The following is a 20,109-nucleotide window of genomic DNA, read 5'->3' on the forward strand; positions in this document are numbered from 1 at the left end:
AAGCCTCTAAGCTCAGCAGAGAGCTACATAAGCAGATACATATAGCTGTCTTCACATAGATGAGTGGAGAAGTTTCCTTTGTACACTTGCGAGTTTTTCGCCATGGGCATGAAAGAGCAAAGGGAGAAGTAATTTTCCAAATGGATTTAGAAAAAAAAAAGATGCTGCCATCCATTTGTACCTTCGCACCAAACTGATGGTGGGTAATCACACCAGATCCCTGGGTGCAAAGTGTGTCTTCATCACTCACCGAGGCAATCATCATCAAAACCACAGGTATATATAAATATATATATAAATATCGCCTTCCTGTTTGCTTCTTCACACCCTTTTTCTGTCACTGTCTCTCTCCAGTCGGCCTCTTGTTCATTAATGATGTTTATGGGTCCCTGGCAGACTCATATCCTCAGGAATGTATCACACTGAGCTCAGATTGGCTTTTGATGTTCCATTAATCACAAACAGCGCAAAAACAAAAGACATTTACTCTGTGGGTGAGGGGAAAATAAATCGAGTTGACATCATGAGTCATACTGTTTGAATACGAGAGAAAAAATACAGCAATTGCGGAATGAACCCATCAGGGGGAAAAACTTTGTTAGTTGCAGACAGAATGACAGAGTTCGGGATGCTCTACCTTTTGTCTCTTTTTCCAGAACAATTTTAAAGCTGCACGTTTTTTGAAAGACAGAAAAGGTGGGTGAAAAAGCAGAGGAAAATATGCATGCATGACTGCAGATGATGAAAAGCTTTGACCAAGCTTCTTACCATCTCTGACACTTGAGAGAAGAGGGGGGGGGGGGGATCTGTCAGATTGACAGTCCTGCTATCCATACCCAACATGTCCTGCACAGCTGGCTGACCAAGGCACATCATATGATTCCTTGGAGACAGGTTTTGTTTTCCTTTCCAGTTGTGATCAGGACTCAGTGCCTGCTCTGCTACACACCCTGCTGCCCTCTGGAGAATGAGGACAGATGCTTCAATGGATTAAAGCAATTTGATCTGCATGTCCTCCTTTCTTCATGGCTTATAACTCCTCTCGTGCAGAGACTCACACCAGGAATAATAGACTCTCTCTCAACCGCCGGAAAGGGACTACGAGCTTCAGATGTCTCAGCTTTTGTTTCCCCCAAACAATAATCGTGCTTACAGGGGAAACACGCCTCGGGGACAGGATCAACCAGAGATTACACTGTGCGCTGCAGGCTGCTCTGGCAGGTTTGAGTTGTAAATTCAGCTGCTGCTAAGTTTACGTAGCTAGCAGCAAAGGTGTTGGAGGTAATGACATTTGGCCATGGTGCAGGGAAGGCAATTGCCTCAGTGTAGAAAATGAAGGCAACAAATGAGGTTAGAAGTTAGTGATGAGGATGGGACTGAGGGATTTGGGATGCAAGTGATTGAGGGATGTGACAGTGCCAAAGATGTTTCTATTAAGGCACCCCTGTGTGTTCACAGATCTTGTGAGTGAGGCAGTTTATTGTCAACGATCAATCCCTGGAAACAGAGAGTTGAGCAACAGTATAGCAACGCCAAGACGAGCTTCAAATCTCCAGTTATTCTTTCTCCATCTATCTACCTTTTCCCTGTCTCTTTCTGTCTCTAAACCAAACACCACACACACACAGACGTATACAGGCAGAGTGCCACAGGCGGAAGGCAGAGCGCCGTGCACAGGAGCTCCATCTGACCCCGGGCTACAGAGGAGCTCCTGTGAAAGGAGAGAAGATGAATCTTGTCCTACATCATTCCTCCAGCACACACAGAATAAAGGCGCTACGCAGAAGAAGGAAGAACAGTGCAAACAGTGGGCTGTTTGAGTGTAAAATGAAACTTAACTCAGAAAATAATGAGTAAAGTTAAGTGAGGATGACATTAATTGATAGTATAAGAGACCTGCCATTTCCGTTGAAAAGACGTTTAATAAACGACTCTGGTCGACGTTCAAATTTGGTTTTAAGAGTTGAAGTTCTTTTCTATATTTATCTTTTTTATCCTCTGCATTGTCATTTTAGAGTCTAACTAAGAAAGAACATCCACATTTCTCAGCTAAAGGACAATATTGCAAATCCTGGTGAAACATGTTCTAAACATGAATATTCAAACAACATCTAGAACTAGTTGATGAGAAAGATGTTCACTTTTACTGTCACAGCTCACAAAATAACAATGAAATACATAGTCATCGTAACACATCAACAGTTTCCACTTACAGGACAACGACCATGTGACATTCATTTATTTGTATTTTGTATTCATTTTAACAATATATATATAACATGAACAATGTACTTTAAATACAACTACAATGAAATTGAAAACACACACTTGTTGAACTTAATCTTGGTGTTCTTCTTTAACTGTCATTGCTAAAGCCACCCAGGAGCCGGTCTCAGCTGGTCTGCCATATCTTCAAGGTGGACATCTGTAAATAAAATAAGTAGGCTATTAGGAAAAAAAATCACTTTTGAACCAGTTTTGAATGTCTTATCACCGGTGGCCGTAGTTGTTTATTAAGGATCTTTTCAGAAAGATGCAAACTATATATTGTATATTGTTTGTATGTAATATAACATGTATTTTGACCCTCTTTTTGTTTGTACATCAATGTATTCCTTCCCATGTCAGCTGTATGTTGCCCCACTCACTTCCGGTCATGTGAAATGGCCTAAAAACTCAATGTTATAATGCAGGGCTCCAGTAGTCCCTTACTCACGTGTTTATGTTTACATGCTGATGTAGCTACACGCTAACATGCTAACTACAAGCTAGCAGCATAACATGATACTAATGGAGCTGATTTGGGTTTGCGTCATTGTAATGAAGTAGTTCAAGTACTTACAAAGTGTGAAGTTAGTGTGAAGCCTCACGTGTATGACGTCAGCTCGTTCACTCCAGCTGGTCCCTTTCAAAAGTTGTAGAAGCGGTCCTTCGAGTATGCGCATGCGCGACCCAGCAGTAAACACGCTCGTTATTTCCGTGAGTGTACAGAATGCACTGTGCCCCCGTTACACCGGGAGCCTCGCGCTGCCAGCATACGGTCTGTGGCTCCATATGTATGAAGTTGTATATGAAACATTCAGATCACGTCTTTGTTTAGACCGCATTTCAGCGACCAGTGTGACTCTGGAGAAATATTTAAGATCATCTCAACATACAGCTGAACAAACCACCAAATCAACATTATCAAACAAACTTGTGTTTTGGGACACGTTGTAATATCACCCAGTGATACAACACCCTCCCTGGTAGAGTCTTACTGAAACAGTGATGAAGAGCACACGTTTGCACCTGGAAATAGTGAACATATATTTTCAGTGATTTATACCAATATGTACTTAAAATCACAGCTGCTCAATATAACTTAAAACATATAATTAAGCAATAATAAACAAACACATCTTCTCAACATTACGCCCGTGTGGAGCATTAGAGCCGATAAAGTAGACAGCTCACTGTAAAGTCACCATTAAGTCGCTGTGTGGAGTAGGCTAATCATTACTCTTTTCACCCCTCATATCATCACTATCGTAACACTCTCAGTCAGATTAGAGCATTTTGTTCGTTTAAATAATTCATCCTCGCTGCGCGTAAAATGCAACAACAGATTTTTTTATTTTTTTTTAAAGAAAATAAAATGTTGCCTTACCATAGACGCGCTCGATCAGATACAAGAAGGACTTCTACCGCCGCTTCCGTCCTGTGCGCTGCATTTGTAAAATTGTGTATATGACTCTGTGTGTGTGCGTGTTTGTGTACGTGTGTGTGTGCGTGCGTGCGTGTGTGTGTGTCGAGCGCTGCCGCCGGTGTGTCCAGAGCCGAAGTGGCTTCAGAGCCGGAGATGCGCCATGGATGGAGAGCGGCTGAAGGCAGAGAGGATGCGTGTGTCGCCCCTCCAGAGACCACACAACCGACTACTGGAGCCGAGTCTCGAGATTGGATGCAAGATTGCCTCGCCGTGCATTGCGCTTTGATGCCGTAGGGTACGTGTCATCATTGCGTCTTGGAAATGCATCTTATTTTAACAGGCAGTAAATAGAACCAAAGTGGTGAGATATCAGTCCCGCCGACAAAAAAAAAAAGAAGGAGAAAAAGAAAAAGAAGAAAAAGCTGCTTCTTTTGCCATCGTGAGTTAATTAGTTTGCAGGTGTCGGAGGATCAGACATGTCCCATGTTTCATTTAGGCAGGAATCATCAGCTGCATGGGCATCAATGATCATTTCCTATACCAGGAGTGTCACTCCTCCTTCTCTGTCTCTGTTATGCTCTCTACAGGGGTTCTCATCACACAAACACACACACACACACCTACACACACACACCTACACACACACACACACCTACACACACACACACACACACACACACACACTCATCTCCCATGAGATAACAGTGGCACAATGACTTCTATTTTTCCTCATTCCAGTGAGGATGACTGCTATCATCAAATGTATGCCCCCCCCCCCCCCCCCTCACTCACTGTGCTGCAGACTCACAGTGTGAAGGCATAGGTGCCATATCATTGCCCCCGGTGGGTTACTGCGGGGTCAGTCTTGGCCTTTGACAGCTCCATTACTCCTGGGAATGGGGGGTCGATTCTGTTTGCGCTCTTTTAGATTTATCCCCCGCTGTGGCGGCGTCACGCTGGCTAAAGTATGTCTTTACTGTGACGTGCAGACAGATTGGTGAAATAATGTCGCAGTCGTTGATGCATCTCAGTTCTCACTTGTATCATTCCTGCTGTTGGATGATTTAAGCCTATCAGGGGGAGATTAATACTTCCAACTGTTCTGCCCTCTGCATCTCACCCGTGTTTAAACCTTCCGGGCGGTACACACTACAAAACAAAGGCAGGAGGAAAGGATCTCAGAAATAAGACCTTGAGGGCGTGAGGTCTACCTTCGGGGGATGCAGAACAGCCTTTTTCTGGCGATACAGGGCTGAGGCACAGAGCCAAAGGTCTTCCTGTACAAGCACACACTAAGTAGCTGCCACGAATGCCCGGCGAGCAGTACGAGCGTGTCCTGATCCCTCGCTCCGCCTGCCTCTGAGCAGTCGACCGCCCCCACACCTTCTTGCTGAGATGTGAAGCAAGCAATGAGAAAAAGTAGAAATTTATGTGAGCGAAAAACTGAATCCTCAGCGGGCCTCCCTGTTTCGCTAAACCTACCCACACTCGCTCCTCACCACGCACACATGCAAAGAGCATAACATCAGATGCACATTAGAGATTTGGAGTACTTTTCTTTTTCCTTTTCCAGAAATATCAGGCTCTCGACAAATGCCTCGCCAATCTGCACTCTTTCTTCCCGATACCTCCGTGATCCACCCAGTATCTGATATTTAACATGACAGCAGTCTTTCATCATGAAGAGGATGGAAACGCAGCTGAAATCTCTCTCCTGTTCGGGATAACCTTGTCTCCTTAGCTCACTTTCCTATATCTGAGATGGCAACTTCCACTTTCTTTTAGAGACGTGATCCGTCAGTCAGGTTATCTGTCAATCAGCTTGTCACAAGGCAAAGCAGGTCTCACTAAAGATAGGAATTGTGCTTGTGGAGGAAAGCAAGTGTTTCTATTCGCTTCCTCTCATTTGAGGAAGCAAAAAAAAAGAAGCCTTTATTCAGACCTCCTTTGCTTTAAGTGCAATAAGCAACACCTACAACCCAACACTATACTCACTACACTTATCATGCGCAATATGTGACATATTATTACTATCTGTCATTTAAAACTGTATCCAAAAATGTACATATTAGCACCTTTCTTGTTCTTGTACATATTGCCACCTTTCTGTACACCTTTCTGTACACATACAGAATACTTTCTATTTTTTCCGTTCTTATTATGGTGTTATTTCTGAACTGTTGACTCGAGAGCTCTGAACTATATTTCCAATGTGTCTGGACTGTTGGTCGAGGCACAAATGGCAAATAAAACCTTGAAACTTGAAATGACAAGATATGCCCGCAGAGACAGCGTGGACTTCAGCAAACAACAGGGAGACAAGACCAGAGAACTTCTCTGGAGTTATCGTGGCATCAGTAGCAACATCATGCAGACGCTCCTTTGTTCATTTCAAAGAAAGATTTGTTTTCTTGTTGAGAGTTAGATGACAATATGGAGACCGTGGTTCGTGGAAACTCCTCGCCGCGCTCTTCTGACCACGACTGATGGTTCACACAGGAAGCAAAGCGAACTTTCACTTTGCCATTCGTGCAAATTTGACCGCTGCAGGGTTTGTGAAGTCTGTGTTTATTCTTCCCAAACAGCCAATACAACAACTGTAGAGATATTAAACACGAGTTTGCGTTCAGCTCAACAGAAACTTTGGCTCTCATAGTTAATTATCTCCAGTTTTTCTCCCTTATCTTTTCATTTTCGAAATAGCGGGCACAATCTAACAATTTGGATCTAGGATGTGAGCAGTACCTTTGTGGAGTTTTCATTGGTTGCCTGGCAACATAACCGTGAAACAGTGATTTTTTTGTATTTCCACTTTGATTTTTGAACAGATGTGATTAATGGATTTCTCAAAATGTAATTTAAAGTTATACTGAGTGGGATTCTTAATAAATATCATGATTTCAGATCCCAGTCAGCCCCCCCCCCCCCGCCCCCAACCCTTTTTTTGATATGGAGTTTTCACATTTTGACATCTCTTGACCGCTGATGGGTCATGACTGACTTCAATGATGCTGACCCCAATCATACTTACATGTGGTGTCTGAGTCTGTTTGATTGCTTGTTATCCTGAAGCCCACAGAACGTATGTCTGTGCTCGGTGTTCAGAAAGACATTTGGGGAGAAGAAGATCTGACGTGAATCTGTTTCGCCCGTAGACATTCAACATCGCTGGCTGTTTTCTATAAAACCTCCAAATCACAGAAGGAGCGGACCATCTTTATGAACTGAAGCATTCAGCTAACAGTTACCCAGCCGTGGAGTTCCCGCCCTCCCGGCCAATTTGGCAAGGCTTCATTTATTAAATGTAGACAGGATGGGTTGCAAGTCGAGGTGCCGGTAGACTGAGAGAAACCCGTTGAGTGGCACACAGGATGATGAGAGGAAGGAGGAATGTGGGACACGAGGGATGAGAGAGGCAGCAAGAGAGAGAGAGAGAGAGAGAGAGGCTTCCGTGGAGAGGAGGAGGAACGAGACAGTTTACACACGCCATCTGTGCATCAAAGGTGTGGCTGCACTGGCTTTCCTTCACGACGCACGTCTGTGTGATTGTTTTTGAGAGATCTCTTGAATATAGATGGTCTCATTTTCACTCCCCCCGCAATTCTTCTTATTTCATCTGCACATGAGTGAGCAAGTCAGCTTTGCAGTTGTTTGGTAGAAGCTGTGTGCAACAACAACAACAACAACAACAACAACCAATCTGCTTCCAAGCAAAGGCTTGAAATTATCTGCCGTATGCATGCGGCTCGCCCAATACATGTAATGACATTAAAACGTATTCCTTTCTTTAAAGTTTCCTCCCGGCACCCATCAAGACATCCATGGACAACTCTTTTACTTGTTACACGCCAGAGGAGCCAATTACATGACTGCACTTTTTCCCGTCTCGCTGCCTTTGCTTTGCAAGAAGAAATGTTCCCTCTGAAGCTTCACACCGACGCATGAAAAGCTATATAAACTAATTGTCCCTTGTACACATCACACTGTGAGCACCACCATGCCAGGGGATTACGAAAACAGAATGATTACCTCCGATGCACCTTCTGCTCGCCAACAGTTTCCTCACACAGGGGAGTTCAAGTAGTACAATGTGACAGAGTATCACAACATCACAGCCCAACGCCCACTGCTTTCTAAGTCATAGACTTCAAATCAAATCTACTGAAAGCCTCGGAGACTTCCAGAGGGAAGTCAGTTTTATTGAGAGAGTTTGATTGGTCCCGGTTTCGCTTGGATTGCCCTTCTGAAAAAAATACCAGACATCAATTCCTGCGTGTCTGCGATCCAACCAGATACCTCCACATGTCTGAGGAGCGAGCAGCAGACCGCTGTTTGGGAAGAAAAGCCCCCGGTGGCTTCGCACTGCAACCGTTTTTTCCTCCGAGCCTCTCTGCTGTGGAGCCGGCCCAGCAGCGGTGCTCTCTGGTGCATAATTGGTGCCATTAGCACAACACATCACACACTTTCAGACACTGTGGCAGCACAGAGGCGCTAGCTAGGGATACCGTGCTTTCTCCCACTCTCTCCCTCTTTATTTCTCTCTCTCTCCCTCCGTGGCTCTCTAACCCACCAACTGTTTCACACTCACAGTGCTCACAGCCATCACATTTGTGGGAGTAATGGGCCTGGGCAAATTACAGCAGATCGGGCCTCCGCAGGCTCAGGCCGGCGTCGACCAGGGAGCACCGAGCAGACGTGCTGATTCCACAGAACATATCGCCTCCTGATCGGACAGAAAGAGGTGCCCTGGGAGGGGGGCAGGGGGCGCCATGGAGCTATCAAGTTAACATCCGATTTTGTTTGTTACCTTGGTGTGAAAACTGGAGTGTGTACGTGTGTGTGTGTGTGTGTCAGAGAAGACTTCTGGATAATCTTGAAATTGGGAGTCCAGTCATGCGTCCCGGTGTGTTCTGCAGAAGTTGCGTGAGCCCAAATGAAGACAAGAGACTCAGAGTATCAAGTTGTTGAAACACAATTTCTTTGCTGATTGAATTGATTATTCTTCTAACTGTTGTTCTGCCGGTGGCTCACAGTTTGCTCACGCTCAAACACACACGCAGCACAGATAGAGGCAGACATGCAGCTGAAACCCGCACTCCCGCACACACACACACACACACACACACACACACACACACACACACACACACACACACACACACACACACACACACACACACACACACACACACACACACACACACACACACACACACACACACACACAGATGGTCGGAGAGATGCTTCGACAGTTAAGCTGATCCATTTAAAGTCTCTCACTGTAACAAGCCAAAAGAAGCCGGTGTTCTCAGAGGTGTGCTGATTCCTCGGGCTGCATCTGCCTCCCGGGGGCCTCTCTCTCTCTCTCTCTTTCACTCTCTCTCTGTGTGTGACCGAGCCCTTTCTTAATTACACCTGAGAGCACTGAGCAGCTGCTCTTCTTTCACATCTGTGTCTGCATCAATCAAGCCTGTGAAGGGGTGTATGGAAAGCAATCTGGCAAATATGGAAGACACTCTCTCTCCCTCCTTCTCTCTTTTCACTCATCCGATTGATCCGCGCTTCTCAAACAGAATTGTGTCTTTGAAGGATTTTTGATCAAGTTGTCAGCAACACTTTGACAACTCTGACTGCTTCTCTGCAACAGACATTGATGACCTTGTCCGACGATCATGGATGTTGTAACAAGGTTATTTTTTTCAACAACCGTGTGGACACAGGTTCCTTTTACTCATAACTTTCGTGGTTCATTCATGATTCAATTTGACACTTTTCATAACATGTGTTGATTTGATTAGATGTATTTTTAACAATAAAAAAATACATCAAACAGAAATGATACCAAAAGAACAGCTGTTAGCACAAACAGGTAAACAATTGGTTTTGGATCACCCAAAAAGTCCATCTGTTCACAGCAGGTGCAGTAGCAGGTATTGGCCCAACATCAAATTAGAAACAACGATGGAATAAGATTCAGTGTTTTATATATACCAGCTGAGCAACTATTTTCCAAACAGGAACCATATTTCTTTGGATGTATTGGCACTGCTGTGGATCATAAATATGTATCAGGGCTCCAAAAGGTGAAGTGTGTAGGAGTAATACAATCCGCAGTTGAAAATGTTGCTGCAAACACAACATCTCCAGATTGTGTTGCACGATGAGAAAGCTTCAAGAGCACATCAGTGCAGCTTTGCGTCACAGAACTTCACAACAACAACAGCGGTTTTGGCTCAGATTGCAGCTTCACTGTTTGTGTTTTGCATGTGTAAAAAGTGCAGCCTGTAATTTGACAAAAGTAGTCAAAGTCAAAAGTAATGTGGCAAGAAAATAAAAAAAATGTCTAACAGATATTTTACCCAGTTTTAAAGGAGAATTTGGAATATGCACATTCATTTTTGTTGCCAAGAGTTAGATGAGAAGATTGATACCGCTGTTGATTGTGTTATTAAACTATTGGCTTGAAAGCGAATTATCAAAAACTCCCTTAATGTCCTTTAAACCACTTCACTATTTGCTGTAGAGGTTGAAAAAAAGACATATAGTTAAAATGATTTTATAAACCCGTTACATTATTGTGTCATATTGGTTCATTATTTAAGGTTCAACAAAAGCTTAATTGTGGCCATAAACTATAAATATACATATGCAAACTAATCAATTTAACAATCTGCAGAATGGATGCCTGTGTATGTAAACCCTGTTCGTCTCATTCCCAGTGTGGCTTCGTACCGTTCGGTCCACGTTTTGTCGTCCTGGCTAGTTTGTTGAAATTAAATATTGTTTTTGCAGAAGTTATGTCGGCATTTGGGTCCTCTCTCGCTGCGACATCCGACACCACATGACAGACACAGCTTCACTTTGTATCGAGCAGGTCACGATATGGAGATAACACAAACACAAAACAAATCTAATGTGTACACTTCAGTCATGATTTCCTGGATGGGTTTCCAGACATATGATACATTTGACAATACAAGCTTCTTGTAGTGGGAAGTTAGAGGAGCAGAAACTTGTATTGGAGCTTGTTGAGAGAACAGGAGCCCATCCAGTAAACGAGACGAGCATTTGCTCTCTCAATTTGGAAGTTCTTCTAACTAAACAAATCAGATTACATACTGAAGATGCAGCATTTTACTTCCTTGAAAGTGTTTATTCAAATTCATGACATGCTGGCTCTGTGACAACTGCAAATATTTTGGTCAAATAAAAACTGTACATCTGCACGACGGAATCAATACGAACACAGTCAGCTATATAGTCAAAAACACATACAATCACTTTTATACTGTATTCCACTTTGTGTTTGGCAAACATGAACTGAAAACATATTGGATCAATATTGATGTTCATTCAATATCTGTGTTGTACGCAAAAACTGAAGGTACATTTTGATCAAAGATAGGAGAACTCGTACAAAGAAATGTTCATTTGTTTTGTTTGTTCTTCCTTCACCGACAAGGCGCAGTGACATGAGCGCCTTCCTGTGAATCTAAAACAACCCAAAAAATGTTAAGAACTATTTTCTATGGTCATGTCTCAGTTACCCCTGATAAGTAAGATTGTCTGAATGTAGAAAACGTGTGTGACTCTCTTTGATCTGGTTGTGAAGGGTGATTAAATAAGGAACTGTTTGTTGGCACGGTGATTTATAGGATGTGGAGGTTGTGATTACAGGTTATTTATGAGGCCCCCGAAGGGAAAATAAAATCAATTCATGCGACTTTAAGATCAATAAATAATCATAATAGCTTAAATATTCCAGTGTGATGAAACCATTCACTAACAAAGACTCCACGCCGAATAGCGCTGGGAGTTTACGAATGGTTCATTGCGAGATGGAACGAGGGGGTTGGATTAAGGAAGCGGAAAGGGGTCGAGGGATGAAGGGAGGAAGGGATGTAGGGGAGCAGGAACCAGAAGGGTAGTGTGGATCGTGGAAAGAACTGCTGGTGTCCGGTGGCCGATGGGAACGACAACAGAGAGAGAGAGAGAGAGACTATATATGTTTTATAAAACTCATTGAGCATACAGGTAAGAACACAAGGTCATTTATATAGACACTAACACACATTCAAAATGAAATACCTGAATGTGCACGGCAGTAATTGCGTCACAGTTTCTGTTTGTGATTCCTTTGACACTATTCTGCCAATATGCTTTTGCCTCAAGGGCGTCAAATAATCTGTTGACAGGTGAGCAGCCCGACTGGTTTTTAGTCGTCATCTGGAATCAAATAACAGCCTCAGCCCATCAGATAAGTTAAAAACACAGTATTGTGTGTGTTTGCACACTGTGATGGCTCTACTGAAAGACATTGCGACAGCATTTTCTTCTTTTAAGAAACAGAAGATTTAGCTATTTTCATCCAGAAGACAAAATAGGTTTTTGAAAGAAGAAATTGCATTTATCAGATTTATAAATCCAGTGTACACTATGTTTTATAAAACTCATTGAGCATACAGGTAAGAACACAAGGTCATTTATATAGATACTAACACACATTCAAAATGAAATACCTGAATGTGCACGGCAGAAATTGCATCACAGTTTCTGTTTGTGATTCCTTTGACACTATTCTGCCAATATGCTTTTGCCTCAAGGGCGTCAAATAATCTGTTGACAGGTGAGCAGCCTGACTGGTTTTTAGTCGTCATCTGGAATCAAATAACAGCCTCAGCCCATCAGATAAGTTAAAAACACAGTATTGTGTGTGTTTGCACACTGTGATGGCTCTACTGAAAGACATTGCGACAGCATTTTCTTCTTTTAAGAAACAGAAGATTTAGCTATTTTCATCCAGAAGACAAAATAGGTTTTTGAAAGAAGAAATTGCATTTATCAGATTTATAAATCCAGTGTATGTCATTAGTTCCTCAAGAGCGAAGCGGAGGAAGGTTGCATCAGAATGAAACAAAGTTTACTACGACTCTTTCACATTTACCTACTGCTGTTTTATTATGTTTGTTTAATCATCCAGAGTTAAAACCTCAGTACAACCAGGATCCACGTTCATGTTCATGTTTTTGGTGGCTTTGGCTTTTGCTCTTCTCTTTTTTGCAATCACTGCAACAATCCCTCCAAACACCAGCAGCAGCACCACCACCACTCCGCCCACGGCATAGCCCGTAACATTAGAGACTCCAGATGGGTCGGTCAGGCTGGTCTCTGGTTTTGAGGTCGCTGGCTCCGAAATCCTGACACTGTAAGGGATTGATGTCAATCTGGTCTCCTGTTTAAAGATGCACTTTTGTGTGTCGTCCCAGTACAGGTCGTTGCTGAATTCATCTTCCCCAGCACCTTCATCCTCATAATCCTCTTTGTAATCATCATCATCCTCCAGAAACCAATGGTCTAATAAAACAACACACCAGTATGTCCCTTGGTCTTTCGCCTCCAGGTGGGAGATTGTCAGCGAGGAGCCGTTCTCAGACGGAGACAGTCTTCCCCTCAGATCCTCCGGGATGGGAACAGTCTCGTCCTTTGAGTCGTGGATAAGTTCATTTTTGCCCGACGGTTCTCGGCGATGCCACTGCACCGTTTGAGAAACGTCTTTGCCAACATCACAATTCAGCATGGCGCTCTCGCCTTCAACGACAACCAATTCTTGTGATTCCCTTCGGGGGCAAACAACCAGCACGTAGTGAACTTCAAGCGAGGAGGAGATGCATGAATAGTCCCCCCTGAGGTCATCAGAGAAAGCGGGTATCACCAATGAGAAGTCTTCAAATTTGTCACCAAATGATACGTACATTGTCACGCTGCTACCATTGAGTCTCCCAAGTGGTGTGTCCCATTCCTGGTTGTTACCATCAGAGGAGCACTGTAACACCACTTTGTCCCCGTCGGAGGCAAACATGTCACTGCTCTCCCCGCGGTCTGCTGGGTGCATGCTTTGGAAACTGAGACAAGTCTTACCTTGGCTGACATGACAGATATAATGCTGGTTATTCTTTAACAAGCTGCTGTCGACCAAAAGCAATGCCCCGTTGTCTCTGACCTCCATGAAACCCTGTAGCTGCTCCACCAGAGGGTGCAGCGACACACTGCTATCCAGGAAGAGTGTGGGCTTATACATCGGATATGTCTCGTGGTACCAGCGCACAGAGGTTCCCTCCAAGCCGATGGAAGTGTTGTTGCACAGAAGCTCAGCCCCTGCATCGCCCTCCATTACGAGGATCTCCTCAGATGCAACTTCCTCATTGCACACGTAGAGCTGCTGTGTGTGCTGGCTGGTGAGCGTCTGGTTCTGCCAGCATTCCCTCCGATACACCCCTGAGTCCTCGTGTGTGAGGTGTTGGATCTGGAGCCCGAGCAGGTACTGATGTGAGTTGATGTGGATGCGATTCTGGAAGTCCGCAGGAGGTGTAAAGGACGTGTTGCTGGCCGAGGAGTTGCCGAGCAGCTGGTCTCCCTCCGGTGCACATCGATAAACAACAATATAATCCGCTCCAAAACAATAGCCCAATTCGATGTTGGTGCCCTCTGCTGTGAGAACGAGCTCCGCTTCCTCACTGTAGATCCGGTGGACGAGGAGGAGGGCAAGCAGTAAGTCCAGAAACCTGATGGAGGTCATGTTGCCAGCCTGTCCCGGGCCATGTGTGTGTGTCACACTGCGGGAGGTGTGCTCATTGTATCCACTCTGGTGTGTCACTTTAGGTCCACCTCCTGCTAACATCAGTTTCCTCCTCCACATTCTTCCACAGACTTCCACAAACACTCTCTCAGCGAGAGTGTGAAAGACGTAGGAACACACACACACACACACACGTGAAGTTACTCTGTGAATGATTGCTGTGGGTGCAAACTCATTAAAGTATTTCATAGAAGTTTGACAAGTCTCAACAACCAATGAAGATATAAAAAAAAAATACAAAAGACAGAACACGAAATAACAGTTATGCTCCTGGTTGAATATTAACTGTGTTGATGGACAGGTTTTCACTCACATGCAGGCGGGAGCAGCCAGTCAAGGTTTCTGTTATGAGGGAGTGTTTATGTGCTCATGCATGTTGAGTGTTTTCTTTATCAGTGAGTCCAGTAATCTGAACTCCATCTAGAAGTTTCAGGGAATCTATCTGGCAGATATTATGTTTTTCTTTGGCAAGCAAACACAAAGGACTCATTCAGTCTTGTTTATCAGCCGGGAGGAGCCGTGTCTCCATTACATTACATGTCATTTAGCTGACGCTTTTATCCAAAGCGACTTACAATCCTGTTACATACACTGTAGACACAGCTACAGGGAGCAATTTAGGGTTAAGAGTCTTGCTCAAGGACACATCGACTGGGGCGGGGATTGAACCTCCAACCCCCTGATTGAAAGACGGACCTGCTAACCACCGACCCATAGTCGCCCTCCATGGTTTCACACATGCCAGAGTTGGGTCATATTGATACGCAACATAAGAGCTATTCAATCAGAATACCCTTAAATCAATCAATATTTAGGAATGTAGCGTCCTCGTAATGTTGCACTTTGTGTGATGTTTTGAGAATAACTGTAGGAGGGAGGGGGTATAATCTGTTGATACTAAACTGCTTTGCTTGTTAGTTAATATTATATTCAGCTCGCCTCATGTTCTGCACAGTAAGTTAATATGTCTCCACAAATATTGACTCTGATCTACAGTAAAGCAACCGGCCTTCACTTTATGATTAATGGCTCTTTCCAGCTAAAAAATAGCAAAAGGTAACTTTACTACGCAACGAGATGAATACATTTCTTATCAGCGAAAAGCGCAATATAAGTTTTAAGTATTATTATTATTATTATTATTAGAAATGCCTCTTGTTCAAAATTGCACAGCCAGAAAATCGCAATAGGAAAAACCCAAAGTTAAACATGTGTTAGGCAATGCAAAGCGTTAATTCTTCTTTAAACTGTGATTGGCTGTGCTCATGACGAAGCAGGCGCTCTAGCTCTCTCTTGGTTTCTCGGGTTGGAAGTTCCCGCGGGCAGCTTGCACTAGTTCTTATATGACAAAGGAAAAGCACACCGCCGGGAAAGTCCTGTACTTTACAGAAAGTGGTTCAGGGGCATGTCATAGTTTTGGTATCATGTTGGCTTTACAAGAAATGTCTGGCCACTCCAAGGTTCAGTTGAATGAATGGATGCTAAGTCAGCATTCCTCGTGTAATGAGGCATATTTATATTTCCTAGCTCCACAAAGCATCACCGAGGGTGTGAAGCATGTTCAATGAGTCTGTACTTGTCTGGCCTCTTCCACTTCATATCATATGAGTCTGTGACTTTCTGTCAACATTTAATCTTAAACCCTCCATGTTGAGTCTTGTTGATGCTGTTCTCTGAGTTTGACTGCGCTGTAGCCTGGTTACATGTTGCTTCATTCATTTGAACCTTGACAAACACAACAAAGTCCCAGTAAGTTAGACGTCCTACACCAGCTACATATTCAGAGGTGCTTGTTAGGAATTGGATCGTGATCCCAGACAGATCAGAGGACTCTGCCCACAGCCAGTAATATGTTTTAGTTGCACGTCAAGTGCTGCTTGTGTTTTAAGTTCCTCATTGCTGCAAGAAACAAAGGTAGCATTGGGAGAGTGCGTGATTTTACTCAAACCCTCTTCACATGCGAGGGAATTCTTTAACTGCATGGTTGACTGCTAATGGGAGAAGAGTGAATGACAGTGTTTACTCTGCAAACTCACATGTAGTTTCAAGCCCTCTTCTAACTGTAGAGAAAGTCATTTCCCATGAAACACGATGTAACATCCAATCCGTGTCTCCTCTGTGTGTGTGATAGTTGGACACAATTTATTGAACTAAGTCAGTGTTCTCTGATTACCAACTGAGTCCTGTCAACATAGTGGGTATTAAAAGAGAGAGAAACACCAACCTGTTTTTTTCCTTTGAGGCGCATCATCTGTTTACTAGTACATAAACTATAATGAACCCAGCTACCCACTCAGCAGCAGCAACAGCTTCTGTGCTGCTGGGGGAACAGCTTGCAGAGCTGATGATCAAGCATCATGATTAAGCACCAACTGCGAGAAAACTCTCCATGTGTTCAGTCCATTGCAGCCCTGTGCTGATTACACTCATCAGGGCCCCGTATGCTGCCGGGTTTGGAGGTGCACCAACTGCGGTTTGAGATAGAGTTTTGCCAGAATTATTTAATTGCTGGGCATATGGGCTGCAATACTAGAGCAGAGCTTTTGAAAAGAGGAATGAAATGGGGCATCGAGAGCTTAAAACCAAACACGTTTATACACTCTGCCTGATGCAATTTCCCTTAACAAAAAAAGATACTCCAGGGTTACGTTTGAGTGAATCAGTTCTCAGTTGTAGTTCTCGCCACCGCCTCTGAGTGGCGCTGTGCGTGCACAAAACAACAGAGACTAATATTAGAAGAAGAGGAAACACTTTCATAACAAAACGTCACATCCTGTAACCGCTGCTGCAGGTAAGTTCTCAACATGCACGACTGTGTCAACAGTTACCGGTAACCACCACGAACCAGTTACGTCCTGCAATGTTCCTTTATCTTCTAGCAACTATAACGCCAGTTAACTATCGAACACCTTTCGTGTTTCAGCAAATAAAACACTGCACGTTATTTAAGAAGTCTTTTATTTTGAAATCGTGTAATACATGTATTTTATTTATCCGCGCGAACTCCAGTGAGATGCGACGATGTATTGATCTGCTCCGACTGGTCGTGATCGGTTATTGATGTGACATCGATACATCGACGAGTCAGCTCCTGCTTTTCCTTTTTTCCCATGTGCAACATCTGGCACCATGTGTAGTGTAACCATTATGTCCTGTGGTATTAAGCCTAGGCTATGATGCTATGATGAATGTCATTGCCCCAAAGGAAGCATACAAAATGCACATCCGGGTACTCGCTGTGTCAAAGCAGGGGGGATTACAACGTCATTTTAATAGATATGATCAAAGTTTACATCAACATGTCATTTTTGTAACTCAGGTTGGAGTTCTAAGGTTTCCTGGAGGAAAATACAAAATAAAAATACATTTGCTGTCAGCAACCTGTCAATCCTTCTTAAAAAGGGGAGGTTCAGATAAGTAGCTCGACAGTGTTTACGTTTAGCTGACTTTTCTTATCTTTGTGGCTCTCTGACGAGTCATCTGGAAGCTCTCTGAACACCTGGCTGTGCATGAAGTCAGGACATTATTTCTGTGTGAATAGTGGAACAAAACCGAGCAGCGTCGTGATTCTCAGTCTCCCGTCTCCATAGATGCACGTGACCGGCCGAGCCAGACCTCTCGCCTGACAGCACCGTCGCAGCTGCCACAGTTGTTGGTAACTTTGGGCATCTTCCAGAGCATCGCTGCAACCGTCTGTTCCATCTCGCTCCCACTGCTGCTGCAGAAGATGACGCGAGTGCTTTTCGGCAGAAGTTCTGTCCCATGCCTGCTTGGTTGTCACCCACTGCAGTTCCTTCTGCTCCCGCTCCTCTAGGTGATCTGCCGTCGGACTCTGCCTCCATGTTGCGTTTGATTGCAACGTCCCTGTGCATACGTGCCGCAGCTCCGCCGTTACCCCGGAGACCGTGTGCAACACTGAGCACGGCGGAGAACCAGCAGACCGTGGAAGCCCTCTACGATCTCTCCGTGGACATCCAGAAGGTCCGGAAATTAAAGGGCTGGATTCTGCATCAGAGCCCCGCCTACACGAAGGAGGTAGCTGCCATGTTGAAGGACATGGGAGCCTCGGGGTCCGTCATCGCCCGCATTCTCGTGGTTTACCCCGAGGCTGTCCTGTGTCCCCCAGAGCAGATCCAGGCTCAGCGGGAGCTCTGGACGTCTGTGTGTCCGAAACAGAAAGAGCTGGTTGGTATCATTGAAAATTTCCCCGCCTCCTTCTTCACCTCGGCGAGCCACCATGACAGCCAGCGGAACAACATCGCCTACTTTCAGAGCTTAAACCTCAACAAGCGCATCATCGCCAAGCTGATGGCCAGCGCTCCACAGAGCTTCAGTCAGCCGGTGGAGCAGAACGAGCTGATGGTGCGCACCCTGCAGCAGGCCTACCGGGACCTCGGGGGCCAGGAGGCCAACATGAAGATCTGGCTTCAGAAGCTGCTGAGTCAGAACCCGTTTGTTCTCCTCAAGCCCCCCGAGGTGCTGGGGGAGACCCTGTTGTTTCTGAGGGCCAGGGGCTTCAGCGCGGCCCAGCTCCTCCGCCTGCTCTCCAAACTCAAGGGCTTCGTCACCGAGCTGAACCCGGACAGCATGCGCCGCTCGCTGGCGTACTCCCAGGACACCATGGGCTGCTCCGAGGAAGAGCTGCGGCACATCGTCCTCAACTGCCCGGCGGTGCTTTACTACCCGGACGTCATTCTGGCGGAGCGCTTTAAGGGCCTCCTCGGCGCCGGGGTCAGCATGTCTCAAGTCAAGGAGACTCCGACCGTTTTGGAGCTGACCACGCAGATCGTGAACTATCGCATCCAGAGACTGAGGGTGCGCGGTTATGACGCGAGGACAGGCAGTCTGGAGGTCCTCACCGGCACGAAGAAGGACTTTGAGATGAGCTACGGGAAATTGAAGTTGGGTAGAGAGAGGCCGATGTTTAACCCCGTCGCCCCTTTAAAGGGAGACGACTGACAGGTGGAATGGACTCGCACGAGGGAGTTACGGCTGTGTAGAAGTGCATTGGTAAATATTTATATCTGTATTTTATCAGCATCAGATTAGAGTGCTTTACGGGTTTTACGGTGCACTTATTTCAAGCATTAAATCTATAAACGGTACACTTTGAAAGCAGCACACTTTTACTGCAGGTGTAAATTCACGGTGATGCAACACCTTCCCAGAGCGATATCAGAACGTGAGACAATGGCATCTAAACGTGTCGCTCTTTCTAGGGAAGATGTGGTTCCTCGCCGAATAAAGAATATGTATTACTTCTTGTTTACACGTTGCCTCATTACAATGGCGTCGCATGAAATGCTGCATGACATAACTGTGCGAAGACAGACGTGCCGACTGGTCTATCAAATGTATGACAGCGTATTACTGAGGACCAACGCGGCTTTCCAAAGCATTTTATTTACAGCCCGTCTCAGTGGCTCGGTTTCACACAATGTTCTTGGCAGCACTGTTGTTATCCTCAGGGCGGAAATCCAACTGCGTCTCACAGATTTAATGTTACTTTACAGATGGCGACACTTTATTATGAACCAATTCACGACTGAAATGTCATATCATTTCACATTAGTTTCATTGCTCCCACAGCGTGGGATAAGAAACGTTGTCTTTCAGTTGGTTTAATCAAAATAGATGTTTGGCTTTATGAAGGTGTTACTGTCTGCATGCCATGTGAAGGTAAAGAAGACCCACGTTGATTTGAGTGTTGATCACAAAATGAATATCTAATCTTTCTGAGCTTCGTCAAACCAAGAGATTGCGTCGGAAAATGAGTCTTAATGTC

General features: G+C 44.7%; 1 protein-coding gene across 2 annotated transcripts; it reads left to right on the forward strand.

Annotated features, from left to right (window-relative positions):
- Positions 1 to 2,874: 2,874 nt before the first annotated feature.
- Positions 2,875 to 19,584, forward strand: mterf2 (mitochondrial transcription termination factor 2). Of its 2 annotated transcripts, none has more exons than XM_056416998.1 (2): positions 2,875 to 3,983; positions 17,915 to 19,584. In XM_056416998.1, the coding sequence occupies exon 2, from the start codon at positions 18,087 to 18,089 to the stop codon at positions 19,281 to 19,283; it is 1,197 nt and encodes a 398-aa protein (XP_056272973.1). In that variant the 5' UTR covers positions 2,875 to 3,983; positions 17,915 to 18,086; the 3' UTR covers positions 19,284 to 19,584. The 2 variants fall into 2 exon arrangements, with proteins under 2 accessions (XP_056272973.1, XP_056272974.1); XM_056416999.1 differs by lacking the exon at positions 2,875 to 3,983 and having other exon boundaries at positions 17,130 to 17,979; positions 18,139 to 19,584.
- The last annotated feature ends 525 nt before the right edge of the window (positions 19,585 to 20,109 follow it).

This window comes from Pseudoliparis swirei, chromosome 6 (genome assembly GCF_029220125.1).
Source record: "Pseudoliparis swirei isolate HS2019 ecotype Mariana Trench chromosome 6, NWPU_hadal_v1, whole genome shotgun sequence".
Classification (NCBI taxonomy): Eukaryota; Metazoa; Chordata; class Actinopteri; order Perciformes; family Liparidae; genus Pseudoliparis; species Pseudoliparis swirei.